A 14821-nucleotide genomic window follows, 5' to 3' on the forward strand; every position below is an offset into this window, starting at 1 on the left:
ACCCATTATAGGGAATACAATAATTTTTAAAACACTATACAATAAACACAAGCAACAAGTCTAGAAGCCCGGACCTCCTAGTAACCAGCTCTAATATGATGTTAGATTACTGCTTTACCTAAAAGCTTAAGCTATTAGGTTGTGGGCTAACAATGTATATCAAGCTTTAATAGTTTCTTTATGAACCCACAAGTTAATATTCCTTGGTAGAAAGCTTTGTTCCATCATTGCTTGGTAGCATAAATTCTATCCGGCTCAATGAGGTTGATTCACTTCATATCATAGAAATCAAGTGATGCTTTTGATTTCAATCAATTAGTCATTTAGTTCACCCATTCTCAAATAATTAATTGGATGTTGTTTTTTCTTCCCTCCCTCCTCTCTATTCTCTCATTTTTCATTTTTGAAATTTTATAACACGAAAAATATTCGTAAATATTACTTAAATCATGAAATTTAGAATCTATTGCAAAAGCATTATCTACCTTTAGATACACACAATATTAAAAAGAAAGAACTTAGATTAGAGACAAAATTAGAAATGGAATAACTACAAATTTTCTAAACTTCTCCAAATTTTTTAAATATGCGTTAGTTAGATGACCATCTTACAGGTGTTTAAGAAAGCATTGGGTTTGAAAATTGACTTTTCTAAGAGTGGTATGGTGCATCTAGGTATTAATATGGATCTTATAGCTAGGGTTGTAGGTTGTACCGTTTTGACTTGGCCTAATGCCTATTTGGGTGTCCTCTTAGGCGGTAACCTTGTCGGCCCAAGAGGCGTGAATAGGCTCTTTTTGCAGATAATATATTTTTCTACAAAATAGCAAGACTTGGCAAGATACAAGTAATTTAAATCACAATAATTTAAAATGCAAATAAATAAGAGATGAAAGGGAGAAAAGCTTAACACCGTGATTTAACGTGGTTCGGCACCCTGCCTACGTCCACACCTTGAGACACATTCAAAGGTTGCAAAATCCACTATCCAATCTCCTTTGAAGATGGAGAAGCCTTTACAAACCAAGAACCAATCCCTTATGCTCACCAAGAGCCAATACGCGAAGTTCACCAAGAACCACTTTGAAACGGTTCACCAAGAACCCTTTTACAGTCACAAAGAATATAAAAGATACAATGGATGCTCCTTTTTGAGCTAATATTACAATATAAATCCTCACACTACTCTCTTGAGTAAATAATACTTCACAAAAATAAGAAGCAAGAGATTTTTGGGCAAATGATGACCTAGAATGCTTGCAACAATCAATCAATCACAAATTTTGGTTCTGTAGTAAATGCAAGTAGCTTGTTTTTATAGGCAAAGGTACAAGCTAGCCGTTATCTGATTGTTGGGTGTGAAAAACATTTATTTGGCTCGAGAACTAGCCGTTTTATGCCCGTTGTTTCAGGTGTCTTGATGCAAATTGTCGACTATGTGACCAAATTCGTTGACGAGTTGCCCCAATTAGTCGACTAATTACCTAGGCAGAAAAACACATTTAGCTACTGGTTTAATTCGTCGACGCATAGGGTCAAGTAGTTGACCGATTGCCCTGTTTTCCATACTTAGATGCTTTTTATTGAATTAAACCAATCTAGGAAAAGTGTACATGAAGGACATTAAAACAAATGATAATTAATACTTGTCCTCATGAAGTTCCATTTGATTATAAGATATCTTGTGTGTGAAAATGCATTTGAAAACTTATTTTTGATATCCCATATACTAGTATGCATATGCAATTTCTCAAAATCTTGCTAGACATTCTTGCTAGAATCATAACTACAAGAGTTACGAAATATTCCTACCTCAAACACATCCATTTTTATATATGAGACTTTACATAGGCTTCAATTGGTTGTGCTTGGGTATTTCTTGTGTAAGCTTTGACCATTGCTTCATCAATGTTCACCTAATCTTTGTGCTTGCTCCAGTATCGTCATGTTATCATATACTAAACTTGATGTGCAAAGATTAGTTAAACTGAGAATCACAAATGGGTTGATATCATCAAAACATAATAGTTTGGGATAATGTAGCCACTAAGGCTAACAAACCCCAATGCTGATTCTGGTTCGTGAGTGAGTGACTAAGAGTTTGAATGGGTTGAAAAGAGCTTACTTCACTTCAAGGGTCGTACTACTCTTATCCTGGCTTGAGTGTCCTCCATCTCTTTGTATTCTCTTTGTTGGTATTACCATGGTCTTAAATTTACACGAAATTGTTGAAATTTCTGTCAAAATTTTTTATTCTCGTCACCCTCAAAATCGAAATGATAGTCAATTTCTATCTTGCATAATTTCTGTTGAAATCTCAAAGAATCATTTGAAATTTATCAAAATATTGAAATTTTAGCAAAATTCGTCAAAATTTTAACCATACAATGAAATTTCGTCGGAATTCAAATGAGAGATTTAGGAGTGAGGTGAAATTTCTCTCTTAATTTATTTTATTTATTTTATTAAAACAAAAGATTATTACAAGTGCTTTTGAAATTTTATGAAAAAATAAACTTATAATAACATTTTATTTAACCATTCATGTCTAAATTATCACTATTTTTATAATAAATAATATTTAAATGATTTATGAATTTTATTTGTATTAACTGAATATGTTTAATGTACATTATCTTATAAATATATTTGATACACATTTTACAACTTTTGTCTTTTCCACCTCATACAAAACATAGATGTATTTAGTTTGTAATATATTAGTCCTAAAACTTATATTATTATGTTTGTTAATCATTTCTAAAGTTTCACGAAGAATTTTATGCTTTACTACTAATTTCCATTATTTTTTCAAATCCAAATCAAAATTGACATTGAAATCAAAATTTTCGTCAAAATTTCCGTACTTTTGGAGTTTCAAAATTTGAGTCGAAATCGAAATTAAAGACCTTTGGTGTTACTGTATTAATGTTGGATGTTTCAAATTAAAAAAATATATATGTTTAATAAATATTATATAACAGTCGTCGGTTTTATTTTAATTAAGTATATGTTAATTTTAATATATTAGTTTTAACGTTTTTAGAATATTAACTACTACTTTAACAGTTTCATATTTATGATGCTGGAAGTTATATTTAATTTTACCTATATAAATTGTTATCTAGCTTCATTTCAATATACGTTTTTTCTTCTTCAAAATAATTTTATCTTCTACTCTTTCTTGAGATTTATATTTTATTGGGTAACTAAATGACACTACATCTTCTATAGCCTTGGTGTTTGTGAGTGCACACAAAACCAAGACAATTGAGTAATCCTAGAGGTCGTGTGTGTATGACTGACTATATACATTGAGAAATGTTCTCCGTAGGCGCGAAATTGACTTTAAAGACAGTGGTCCTTCCGTGCCTTAGCTTCTGATAAGTATTTATGTTTTATTTAATCTTAATTTTATTAGTAAATATTTTTTCCTTATATTATATTTCCAACAATCTTAAAGTCGAACGCTATTATTTATTTTAGAAGGGAAAAATTAAATTGCATGAATGGAAATTTTTGGAAAAAATAAAATAAAATTGATTCCATTAAGGTTGGTTTGAATTGTTGGCATTACTTTATACTTTGCAATAGGCACGAGCATGTTTCCATTTGGCATCTTCTTTTTTTTTTTTGTGAAATAACAATATTAATTTTTTAAAAAATATTGATTATGTCTATTTTCTAAGTTTTCTGAATTACACAAATTTTAATGTTGTTCTTGCTTTCTTAAATGATGAGTGCATGCTTGAGTATTGTGATTTTAGATTTATTTATTTATTTTTCAAATTTCTTATCTTTGGTACAACCTTGTTAGAGTTATGTTAGTTGCATATCAATATTTTACTGAACTTATTTAAATATTGTCACATTTGGAAATATATTTAAGTGCAGGGGTTACAATTTTATAATAGCTGTAATATTGTTTGAGATGAATTATTATATTTGAGTCAAATATTTTTCAAAAAAAAAAAATTGTGGCTTAAACAATTTAATTAGAAGGTTTTCCCCTCCCTATTGTTGGTCTTGACTTGTTTATTTAAATGGGAGATATATATGTACATAAATGAGACAACACTATTATATCATCTTCAGATTCGAAACGTATTGGTGGTCATATGAGGTCGTTATCGGCTATGGAGGAATTTAACAATTGCTTGGACAACTGTGGTCTTATGGATTTGGTTGGTACTGGCAACAACATGTCTTGGTGTAATGGTCACAGTGGTAATTCTCGGAGTTGGGCAAAACTGGATAGGGTGCTCTATAATTCGAATTTTCTCCAAGTTTTGCCAAATATTTATTTTGAGTATGGAAAGAGGAGGACTTCAGATCATAACCCATTGATTATTCGATTTCATAGAAATCTGCATCGGTATGGTCCTTCTCCCTTCAGGTATCAGAATATGTGGAGCACACACCAGTCTTTTAAGTCTTGTGTGGAGGAAGCCTGAAGGGAGGAGTCTCATGGTTCGGGTTTAGTTAGACTTGTTGGTAAATTGAAACATACGAAAGTTGCTATTCGAAACTGGAACAAACAAGTTTTTGGACATGTACAGCAGAACATTAAAAAATTGGAGGAAAGTATGGAGGCTCTAGAGGCCCAACTTTAGGAAGGGTATTCCCCAGAAATGGAAGAAGATTTTTTCCTTACTAAACTCGAGTTGGAAGTATGGGAAAAGAGGGAGGAGATTCGTATTTCTCAGCTAGCCAAAAAGAAATGGTTGGAGGCGGGGGATAACAATACAAAGTTCTTTCATGCATTTGTGAACCAAAGGAGGAAGAAGACTATGATTCATTCATTGAAACTTCCAAATGGAGAAGTGTTGGATTCTATGGAGGTTGTTCATGAGGGTGCAGTAAGGTATTTCGAACTTTTTTAACAGGTGTAGGACCCAATCAAATAGCTAACCTTGTTGATATAATATCTCCTATGGTTTCTGAAAAGGAGAATATTGATCTTTGTCATGAACCGTCTGAGGTGGAGGTGAGAGATGCTATTATTTCTATCCTGAGAAATAGTAGCCCAGGTTCGGATGATTTTGGTTCGGCTTTTTTCCAGGATTGCTGAGATATTGTAAAAGAAGACGTGATCGATGCAGCTAGAGATTTTTTTGCTGGGTCTCCTCTTCCTAGATTTTATTCTGCATCTTACATTGTTCTAATCCCAAAAGTTCAGAATCCTCAGAGTTTTGACAAATTTAGGCCTATTAGTCTTTGTAGTGTTATCTACAATTTTTTTTCAAAAATTATTATTGCAAGGATGACAAGTTTATTGTCTGCATTGATTTCTTTGAAACAGGGAGCTTTCATTCCTGGTAGAAGTATATTTTGAAAATATTTCTTTGGCAAAAGAAATGATTCATTCTCTGCATAAGAAATCTAATGGTGAAAATGTAATGATCAAAGTGGACATGGCTAAGGCATATGATAGGGTCGATTGAGATTTTTTAAACTTGGTTCTGGAAAGCTTTGGTTTCTCACGAAGATTCTGTGGTTTAGTGGCGGAATATGTTTCCTCTCCTTGGTTCTCCATTATGATGAATGACACTTATAAAGGTTTCTTTAAAGCTTCTCGAGGGCTTCGCCAAGGAGATCCTCTATCTTCTTATCTATTTATTATTTTATAGGAAGTTCTCTCTCGGCTTCTAAAGAAAAATTTTATGGAGAATAAGATAGGGGCTTACTATCATCCTCGTGGGGCGCCTTTGGTATCTCACCTTCTCTATGTGGATGACATTCTTATTTTTGCCAATGACAAGAGAAGTTCCATTTGAATGCTTGTTAAGACTCTGAAGAAGTATGAGGATTGGTCTGATCAATTGATAAATAAAGAAAAGTCAAGTATTTTTTTGTCAAATAGAATTGCTTTTGCTCGGAAGAGATCTCTGTTAAGGACGACTGACTTTACGGAAGGAGGTTTCCCTGCTACATACTTGGGTGTTCCTTTGGTATCGGGACGTCTTACGGCCTGTATTTTAGAATCCCTAGTTGATAAATTGAGGAAAAAGATAGCGGGTTGGAAATTTAAGCTTTCATCTCAAGGGGGCCGCCTAATTTTAATTAAGCATGTATTATCATCAATGGTGGTTCATCAATTGGCAGTATTGGACATTCCTAAGACTGTCTTCAAAAAGATAAATTCTATGTTATCAAATTTTTTTTTTTTTTTGGAGTGGAGTAAATGACAAAAGGAAAAGGAATTGGTGTTCCTGGTCTATTATATGTAAGTCTGTTTGTGAGGGTGATTTGGGTGTTAGGGATTTGGAGGAGGTAAAAAAATCATTGCATATGAAGTTTGTGTGGAGATTGTTAACTATGGATAATCTGTGGACTCAATTCTTTAAAGCCAAGTATTTATATAAGAAACACCATTTGAGAGAAATGAAACTAGATAAAGGAACCAAATTTTGGAGATCGATTGTTTGTGTGATTCCTGAAGTTTTAGAGCATGTCCGTGTTCGAATTAAAGAAGGGTCGGCTTCTTTCTGGTTTGATCATTGGTTAGCCTCCGGTCCCCTTTGTGCTAAGGTTCAGGAAATCAGTAACCATAAGCTACGAACTCGAGATTATTGGGATAAAGATAGATGGAATGTTGATTTATTAATGGATCTGTTGGGTGAAGATCAAGCTGAGGAAGTAATGAACTCTGCTATTTGTTGCAAGGAGGGTCCAGATACAGTAATTTGGGAACCTTCAACAGATGGGAAATTCACCATAGCAAGTGCTTGGGAAATTATAAGGGAGCATAAAGAGGAATTCTCAGTTGCAAAATGGATCTGGCATCCTATGTTATCAAAAAGGATGTCAATTTGTATGTGGAAGTCTTGGTTCGCTTGTCTTCCGGTTGATACTTGTATTAAATAAGTAGGTGTTCAGATGGCCTCTCAATGTGATTGTTGTTCAAATGCCAAGATTGAATCTCTAGACCATGTGTTTTGCACTGAATCTTTTGCTCAGGAGGTACGGAAAAAAGCAGCAGTGGCGTTGGGTGTTAGTTGTATGGCAACGAGTACTTGGAAAGGCAGAGTTAATGTCTAGTTTAGTTGTGCATGACGGGCCTCACAGTTAGGTCTTATACCTAGTCTCATCATTTGGAGACTCTGGACTCGTCGATGTAGAGTCAGGATGGAATCAATTCATGATTCGGTGAGAACTGTGTGGCTTGATATTAAATATTGGCTGAGATCCATTTCAGATAAGTTAAATAAATGTGCACATGCTTCTTGCACGGATATTGCAGTCCTTCGTGCTTTGGATATTCAAGTAAAAAATGTGGGGGTTCGTCTTCCTCATGTAGTCAGATGGTGTAAACCTGGGATAGGTTGGGTTAAGTTGAATGTGGATGGAAGCTGTAGAGGTAACCCAGGTAATTGTGGTGGTGGAGGCGTGATAAGAGATGAAAAAGGTTTATTTAAAGCAGCTCTTTCCTCGTTATTGGGTTATGGAACAAATAACAAGGCTAAATTGAAGGCGATTATTTTAGGGATTAATCTGTGCAAAGATCTCGGATTTGATCAAGTGGAGATTGCTTGTAACTTTGCTTTGTTGGTTTAGTGGATAAATTCTGGGAAGTGCTCAGTTTGGAACTTATGGGAATTGTGGGAAGTGCTTATGCTAGCATTGAGAGGCATACAGTTCAAAGTGGAACATGTTTACAGGGAGGCGAATAAAAGTACAGATTTCTTTGCCAAACAGGGTGAATCTGGTATTTATCGATCATATAGTTGTCAGGATGATCTTCCTCAGCAAATCAGGGGAATGATTCGATTGGATTTGTTGGGTTTTCCTTCTTTGCGCTCATGATGTTTTGTGTTATCTTCTGGAGCTTTGTTTGTTTTCCACTTTTAGTGGTTTAGTTCTTAGTTTTTTTGTTTGGTTGCTGGTCTTTGGTTTTTTGGTTTGGTTTATGTTGGTTAAGTTAGTTTTAGGGTCTTCGAGTTTGCATTTGTCGTCCCAAAGTCTCAAACTTGAGAAACAACTATTGATTAATAAATTCCTTCACTAAAGGATTAGCTAAAAACCTAATAGAAAATAAACATTGAGGGGGATGTGTCTTAAGCTCTTAATATAAACTGCTAATGATGGCAACCCAACCTATGTGACTGAAGATCCCATGAATTTGGTTCAATTGGTAAAAACAAGTCATTGAGTAGTTTGGTGAGCACTATTTTTGTTTTGATACCGTAAGTGTTGGAATAGTGCAATTGCAATAATTGTGAGGTTGAGTTTATCTTATTAAAACCATACTGTTTGTTAAATGGTGTGTGTAGCTATAGTTACACACTTGATGGATTTACCTATATGAGTGTGGAAGTGGTGCTGCTTTATGAAAGTTTACTATTACCCAACACTGGTTTTTTTGTCTCTACGGTTTTTTTTTTTTTTTTAATTTGATTTATGTGGGGGATTGTTGGTATTACCGTATTAATGTTGGATGTTTCAAATTTAGAAAATATTTGTTTGATAAATATTATATAATAGTCATTGGTTTTATTTTAATTAAGTATATGTTAATTTTAATATATTAGTTTTAATGTTTTTAGAATATTATCTAATACTTTAACAGTTCGTATTTATGATGCTGGAAGTTATACTTAATTTTACCTATATAAACTATGATCCGACTTCATTTCAATATATATTTTTTCTTCTTGGAAATAACTGTCTTCTACTCTTTCTTGAGATTTATATTTTGTTAGGTAACTAAATGACACTACATTTCCTATAGCTCTGGTGTTTGTGAGTGCATACAGAATCAAGCTAGTTGAGTAATCTTGGAGGTCATGTGTGTAGTGACTATATGCATTGAGAAATGTCCTCTGTAGGCACAAAATCGGCTTTAATGATGGTGATCCTTCCATTTCTTAGCTTCTAATAAGTATTTATGTTTTATTTAATCATAATTTTATTAATAAAAATTTTTTTCCTTTTATTATATTTCAAACACTCTTTTCTCTTTAGAATTCTTATGAGAGTGGCACAGAGGCTTGAGAAGTTGATGAGGGATTTCTTGTGGTCGAGAGGTGGTGTAGGAAGTAAAGACCATCTTATAGGTCAGGGGACTGTGATTATATCTAAATTCTAAAAAGGAGGGAGGCTTGGGCCTAGGTAATTTGGCATCCAAAAACGTGTCGTTGATAAACAACAACAACAACAAAACCAAACCTTAGTCCCACTAAGTGGGATCGGCTATATGAATCCTTTTCCGCCAATTTATGCGATCATGGACCATTTCTTTTGATAGATTCAAAGACATTAAATCCTTACTCACTATTTCCTCCCAAGTTATTTTAGGTCTACCCCTACCCCTTCTACTGCCCCCCACAGTAACTAAGTCACTCTTCCTCACAGGTGCACTATAAGGCCTACGTTGCAAGTGTCCATACCATCTGAGTCGTCCTTCCCTTATCTTATCTTCTATAGGAGCTACACCTAACTTACCACGAATATGTTCATTCCTTAATTTATCTTTTAATGTTATACCACTCATCCATCTAAGCATCCTCATCTCAGCAACTTTTACTTTTTGGATATTATGTTTCTTCGTCGCCCAACATTCTGATCCATATAGCATAACTGGTCTTATAGCTGTCCTATAAAACTTTCCTTTCAATTTTAAGGGTATTCTACGATCACATAGAACACTTGAAGAACTTCTCCATTTTACCAACCTACTTTAACTCTATGCATTACATCATCTTCAATTTCTCCTTCAGCTTGCATAATAGATCCAAGGTATCGAAATCTACAAATACTATTTATTTCTTCATCATCAAGTTTAACTTTGTCTCCAATATTCCTCCTATCATTACTAAAATTACATTTCATATATTCTATTTTATTTCTACTTATCTTAAAGCCTCTAGATTCCAAAGCTTCTCTCCATAATTCTAACTCAGCCTCTACTCGATCCCTAGTTTCGTCAATTAATACAATATCATCTGCAAACAACATACACCATGGAACCTCCTTTTGAATACTCTTAGTCAATTGGTCCATCACTAAAGCAAAAAGATAAGGACTCAAAGCAGATCCTTGATGTACACCTATGGTAATTGGAAATTCCCTAGTTTCTCCATCTATAGTCTTTACACTAGTCATTACTCCATCGTACATATCCTTAATGACATCGGTATACCTACAATATACACCTTTTTTTCTAAAACCCACCATAAAACTTCCCTAGGTATCCTATCATATGCTTTCTCAAGGTCAATAAATATCATATGCAAGTCCCTCTTCTTTTCCCTAAACTTTTCCATTAATCTTCTTAAAAGATAAATAGCTTCTGTGGTAGATCTCCCAGGTATAAAACCAAATTGATTTTCTGAGATCTTCGTTTCTAACCTTAATCTTTGTTCAACTACTCTTTCCCATAGTTTCATCGTATGACTCATAAGTTTAATTCCACGATAGTTATTACAATTTTGAATATCTCCTTTATTTTTGTATATAGGTATTAAAGTGCTTTTCCTCCATTCATCTGGCATTTTCTTAGTTTTTACAATTGTATTAAATAAATTAGTTAACCATATAATTCCGTTATCACCCAAGCATTTCCAAACTTCAATTGGGATGTTATCTGGTCCCATAGCTTTCCCATTTTTCATCTTTTTTAGTGCAAACTTAACTTCATTAACTCTAATTTTTCGAATAAATCTTATATTTTTAGTCTTTTCCTCATTTGACAATTCTAAATTTAAGCCTTCTATTTGGTTTTCATTAAACAACTTACTAAAGTAAATTCGCCATCTTTCTTTAATATCTTCGTCCTTAACCAAGACAATATCATCCTCACTTTTTATACATTTTACATTTCCTAAGTCCTTGTTCTTCCTTTCTCTAGCTTTAGCAAGTTTAAATATATCTCTTTCCCCTTCTTTTGTACCTAATCTATCATACAAACTATTAAATGATCTATATTTAGCTTCACTAATGGCCCTTTTTGCATCTTTTCTTGCCTCCTTATATTTTTCAAAGTTATCGTTGTTTCTACATTTTTGCCATGTTTTATACCAAATTCTTTTTGTCTTTATGATTTTTTGTACATCTTTATCCCACCACCAACTTTCTTTGCTATTTGAGAATCTTCCCCTTGATTTGCCTAAAATCTCTTTTGCTATCTTTTTAATAGAGTTAGCTAATCTATTCCAATGAGTATTTGAATCTATCCCATCCTCTAAGGTCCAATCTCCATCTTTGATCATTTTATCTTTAAATTTTATTATATTTTCTCCTTTTAGGTTCCACCATCTAGTTCTCCTACACTGGTTTATTTTATCCTTTTTCTTCCATTTTTTAATGCATATATCTAACACTAAGACTCTATGTTGTGTGGTAAGACTTTCACTTGGAATAACTTTACAATCCTTGCATGATACACGATCTACCCTCCTAGTTAAAAAAAAATCTATTTGACTTCTATTTTGTCCACTTTTAAAGGTTATTAAGTGATCTTCTCTCTTCTTAAAGCAAGTATTTATTATACTAAAAACGTGTCGTTGATAGGGAATGAATTATGTCGTTTTCCTTTATAACCTAATTTTCTTTGGCATAATACGTTTCACAGTAAATTTGGTCGTCTTCAAAATGGATGGTATGCTAAAGGAGTTAATATTACTTTTGAGTCCTTGGAAGTTTGTATCTCAGGTTTATCATCACTTTCTTCGTAAAGTCCGATATATAGTGGGTAATGGAGAGAGTTCATTTTTGGGAGGACTTTTGGGTGGGGGAGATGCCTTTAGCTCATGCACATCCTCATCTTTTTTTTGTTATCAAATCTTTATGATACCCTGATTTTTGCTTTCCTTCTTTTGCAAGAGGATGGGCATTCTTGACACTTCCATTTTTAGAGAAAACTTAAGGAAAAAAAAGATTAATGAGTTGGCTCATTTGATCTCTTGTTCGACTCTTTTCATGCTCATTTGGGGAATTATAGAAAGGTTTGGAGCTTAGATCCTTGAAGGGAATTCTTTTGTTAGCTTATTTTTCCTATGCGACTCGTGATCCTTATGCAGCTCTGTCTGCCTTGTACTCTTTTGATTTGGAAAGCTAAAATTCCATAAAATAAAAAAAATAAAACCTTTTATTTGAACTAAGATACTTGCTAAAATCAACACCAATAACTTGCACAAGAGGCCCAGGAAATTCAAAATCTGCTGACTTCAGGTTGACCAGAGGGCCTTTGTGAACAGCACTCGTGAAGGAGCGGGTGCCTCCACTCATTGACCCCAGCGCCTGCAGGTTGGTGATGGAGAGGCTCAGGAAGCTTTTGCTATGAGGGCTGGTGCAAGATGTTGTCTGTCAAGGAGGAAGAGCGGCAACCTGAGATTCCAACTAAGGAGTGAGGCTTGATCAAAGCCTTCAACTTCTCCAAACTGGGAGAAGCTCAATCCATGGGACAGTTTGGAACATTCCCCTGATCAGGAATGTTTTTGATTGGGAGATTTATACTCTTTTAAATTTTTATAGCAGCCTTTACAATGTTCAAATCCAGGTCTCCAATAACCCTTGTCATCTCTAAGCAAGGAAGGAATTTTCAGTGTCAAAAATTATTATGATCATTTTAGCTGTCCGATGGAGTGCATCAGCTCCTTTCTTGGAAGCCATTTGGAAAACAGCAGCCCTTTAAAGGTTTCTTTTTTCAGGTTCCTCCGGGGAAAATCCTCACCCTTGACAGCCTCCAAAGAAAGGGCTTCTCTATTGCAAATAGGTGTTTTTCCTGTGCCTTGAGGAAGCAGGATCTGTGGACCACATCCTCCTTCAATGTCCCTGGACCAGGAAACTCTGGAGCTTGGCTATGACTTGCTTCAGAAAAAAAGACCTGAAATGCCCTGTGTTGTGTCCTTTTATCATTTGTATAATGCTTAACATGTTATCTTTGATTTATGCCATGCATCTAGATTCTACATGGTTTATTCTCAGTTAATATTCATGTTTGTTTGATCCAAGATTCCTTTGCGTTCTCCAAATTTTGCACTTGTCAAACTTTTATATAAATGGTGTTGTTATAAATTATGTTCTTCTTCTTTATCTTCTTCTTCTGGATATGTGAAAGAAAATGTGGTGACTCTTTGAATGGACTCAGATGCTTGCTTTGTCAGCTCTTAATCTTTGAAGCTATTAAAGTAGCAGGTTGTAAACTTTTGCATCTATCAACTATGGCTGAAAGAATTATTTAAAAGCTGCTCAAAAGAAAGCATATGGTGATTGGGAATAATGTAAAAGAAAAATGAAATTGTGAAAGAATCTTTTGCAGCATTTCTAATTGTATGTAATTTCAGCAGGTATGACTTGGTTGACTTAACGCGGCAAGCACTATCAAAGCTAGCAAACCATGAATATTTGAATGCGGTGACTGCTTTTCAACAGAAAGATGTCAAGTCTTTAACTCTTCATAGTGAAAATTTTGTTCAACTCATCCAGGATATTGATGCACTTCTTGCTTCCAATGATAATTTTCTACTTGGGACTTGGCTTGAAAGCGCAAAAAAGATGGCCAAAAATCCTAGTGAGATGAAGCAGGTAAGAACTAATAATTCCCCCTGCTGGAATTTATCTTGGCTTGAAGAATTTGGAAACTCAACTGGTTGGGCGTAAGTACTTTGGACAATAGGCCATTACTTCAAAGGTCAACCATATCAACTCAAGAAAGCTTTATCCCAATGATTGGGACCAGCTGCACAACCCTCTATTGATGTTTTATTTTTTATTTTCTCAGGTTATCTTCTGCAAAAGGAAAACTCTGCTTGTTTTTTTTTTTTCTCACCACTTCGATCTGCACCTCTTTTCTTTTAGGCGCACTATATGTTTTTGACCTTTTCCTTGCCTATGTAGCATTGTCAACTTGAAACATGAATCTCCACTTGATTTGTATTTCTAGACCAGAAAGTTATTCAACTGCATAAAGAAACTGGGCTGAACTTTGATATTTGACTCTGATGGTTGCAATTTGATCTGAAGTTGATGGATAATTCACATGTCCATGGTGTGACCTAGTCTTAGATTGGTGCTTTCATGTATGAGCAGATAAATTCAATTAAGATAATTGAATGTCTTTCCCCCTTGCAGTATGAGTGGAATGCAAGAACACAAGTGACAATGTGGTTAGATAACACAAAAAACAATCAGAGCAAACTTCATGATTATGGTAATTTTACTTTTTTCTTTATCGGGATTGTGTGTGTTACTAAAAAACTGCATTATTTGTTGATTGTTACACTTTTTTCTTGTCCACAATCAGCAAACAAATTTTGGAGCGGGCTACTTAGAGGCTACTACCTGCCGAGGGCTTCAACCTATTTCAATTATTTGTCAAAAAGCTTGAAAGAAAATGAGAACTTCAAGTTGGAGGAATGGAGAGAAGAATGGATATCATTTTCGAACAAATGGCAAGAAGAGGCGGGGTCCTACCCAGTTAAGGCTGAAGGAGATTCCCTTGCCATTTCTAATGCATTGTATGAGAAATATTTCAGCTAAAAAGTTTGCAATGGATTCATGATCGTAACATTGATGAATAAAAGATGGTGTACTGCAACAAGACATCTTATATGGAACCTTTATGCTACAATCTGGGGCATAGAGTTGGAGCTTTTGGATTTGGCTTTGTGCAGAATTTGACAAAGTTCAACAATATTTTTATTTTGTAATCCAACGATTGAAGCTCATCTTCTCAAACACAACATTTAGACTATTGACTAGCAATGTATTTTTGAACATTTGTTAATGAAGATGGATGTAGTAGAAGGATTACTTACTTTAGCATTTTGCAATAAAATCTTTCATTTGAATGTCATACTCATGGCTCTGAAACTCCAGG

General features: G+C 34.3%; 1 protein-coding gene across 4 annotated transcripts in view; it reads left to right on the forward strand.

The window, feature by feature from the left end:
• Positions 1 to 14797, forward strand: part of LOC131165002 (alpha-N-acetylglucosaminidase) — a 104387-nt gene extending 89590 nt beyond the window's left edge. For 2 of the 4 annotated variants that reach the window (XM_058122600.1, XM_058122602.1), the window contains 3 exons: positions 13287 to 13527; positions 14074 to 14152; positions 14246 to 14797. In XM_058122600.1, coding sequence (XP_057978583.1) covers positions 13287 to 13527; positions 14074 to 14152; positions 14246 to 14481 — 556 coding nt within the window. In that variant the 3' untranslated portion in view covers positions 14482 to 14797. The remainder of the gene's footprint in view (positions 1 to 13286; positions 13528 to 14073; positions 14153 to 14245) is intronic. The other 2 variants (XM_058122601.1, XM_058122603.1) reach the window with 1 other exon arrangement.
• Positions 14798 to 14821: the final 24 nt, after the last annotated feature.

This window comes from Malania oleifera, chromosome 9 (genome assembly GCF_029873635.1).
Source record: "Malania oleifera isolate guangnan ecotype guangnan chromosome 9, ASM2987363v1, whole genome shotgun sequence".
Taxonomy (NCBI): domain Eukaryota; kingdom Viridiplantae; phylum Streptophyta; class Magnoliopsida; order Santalales; family Ximeniaceae; genus Malania; species Malania oleifera.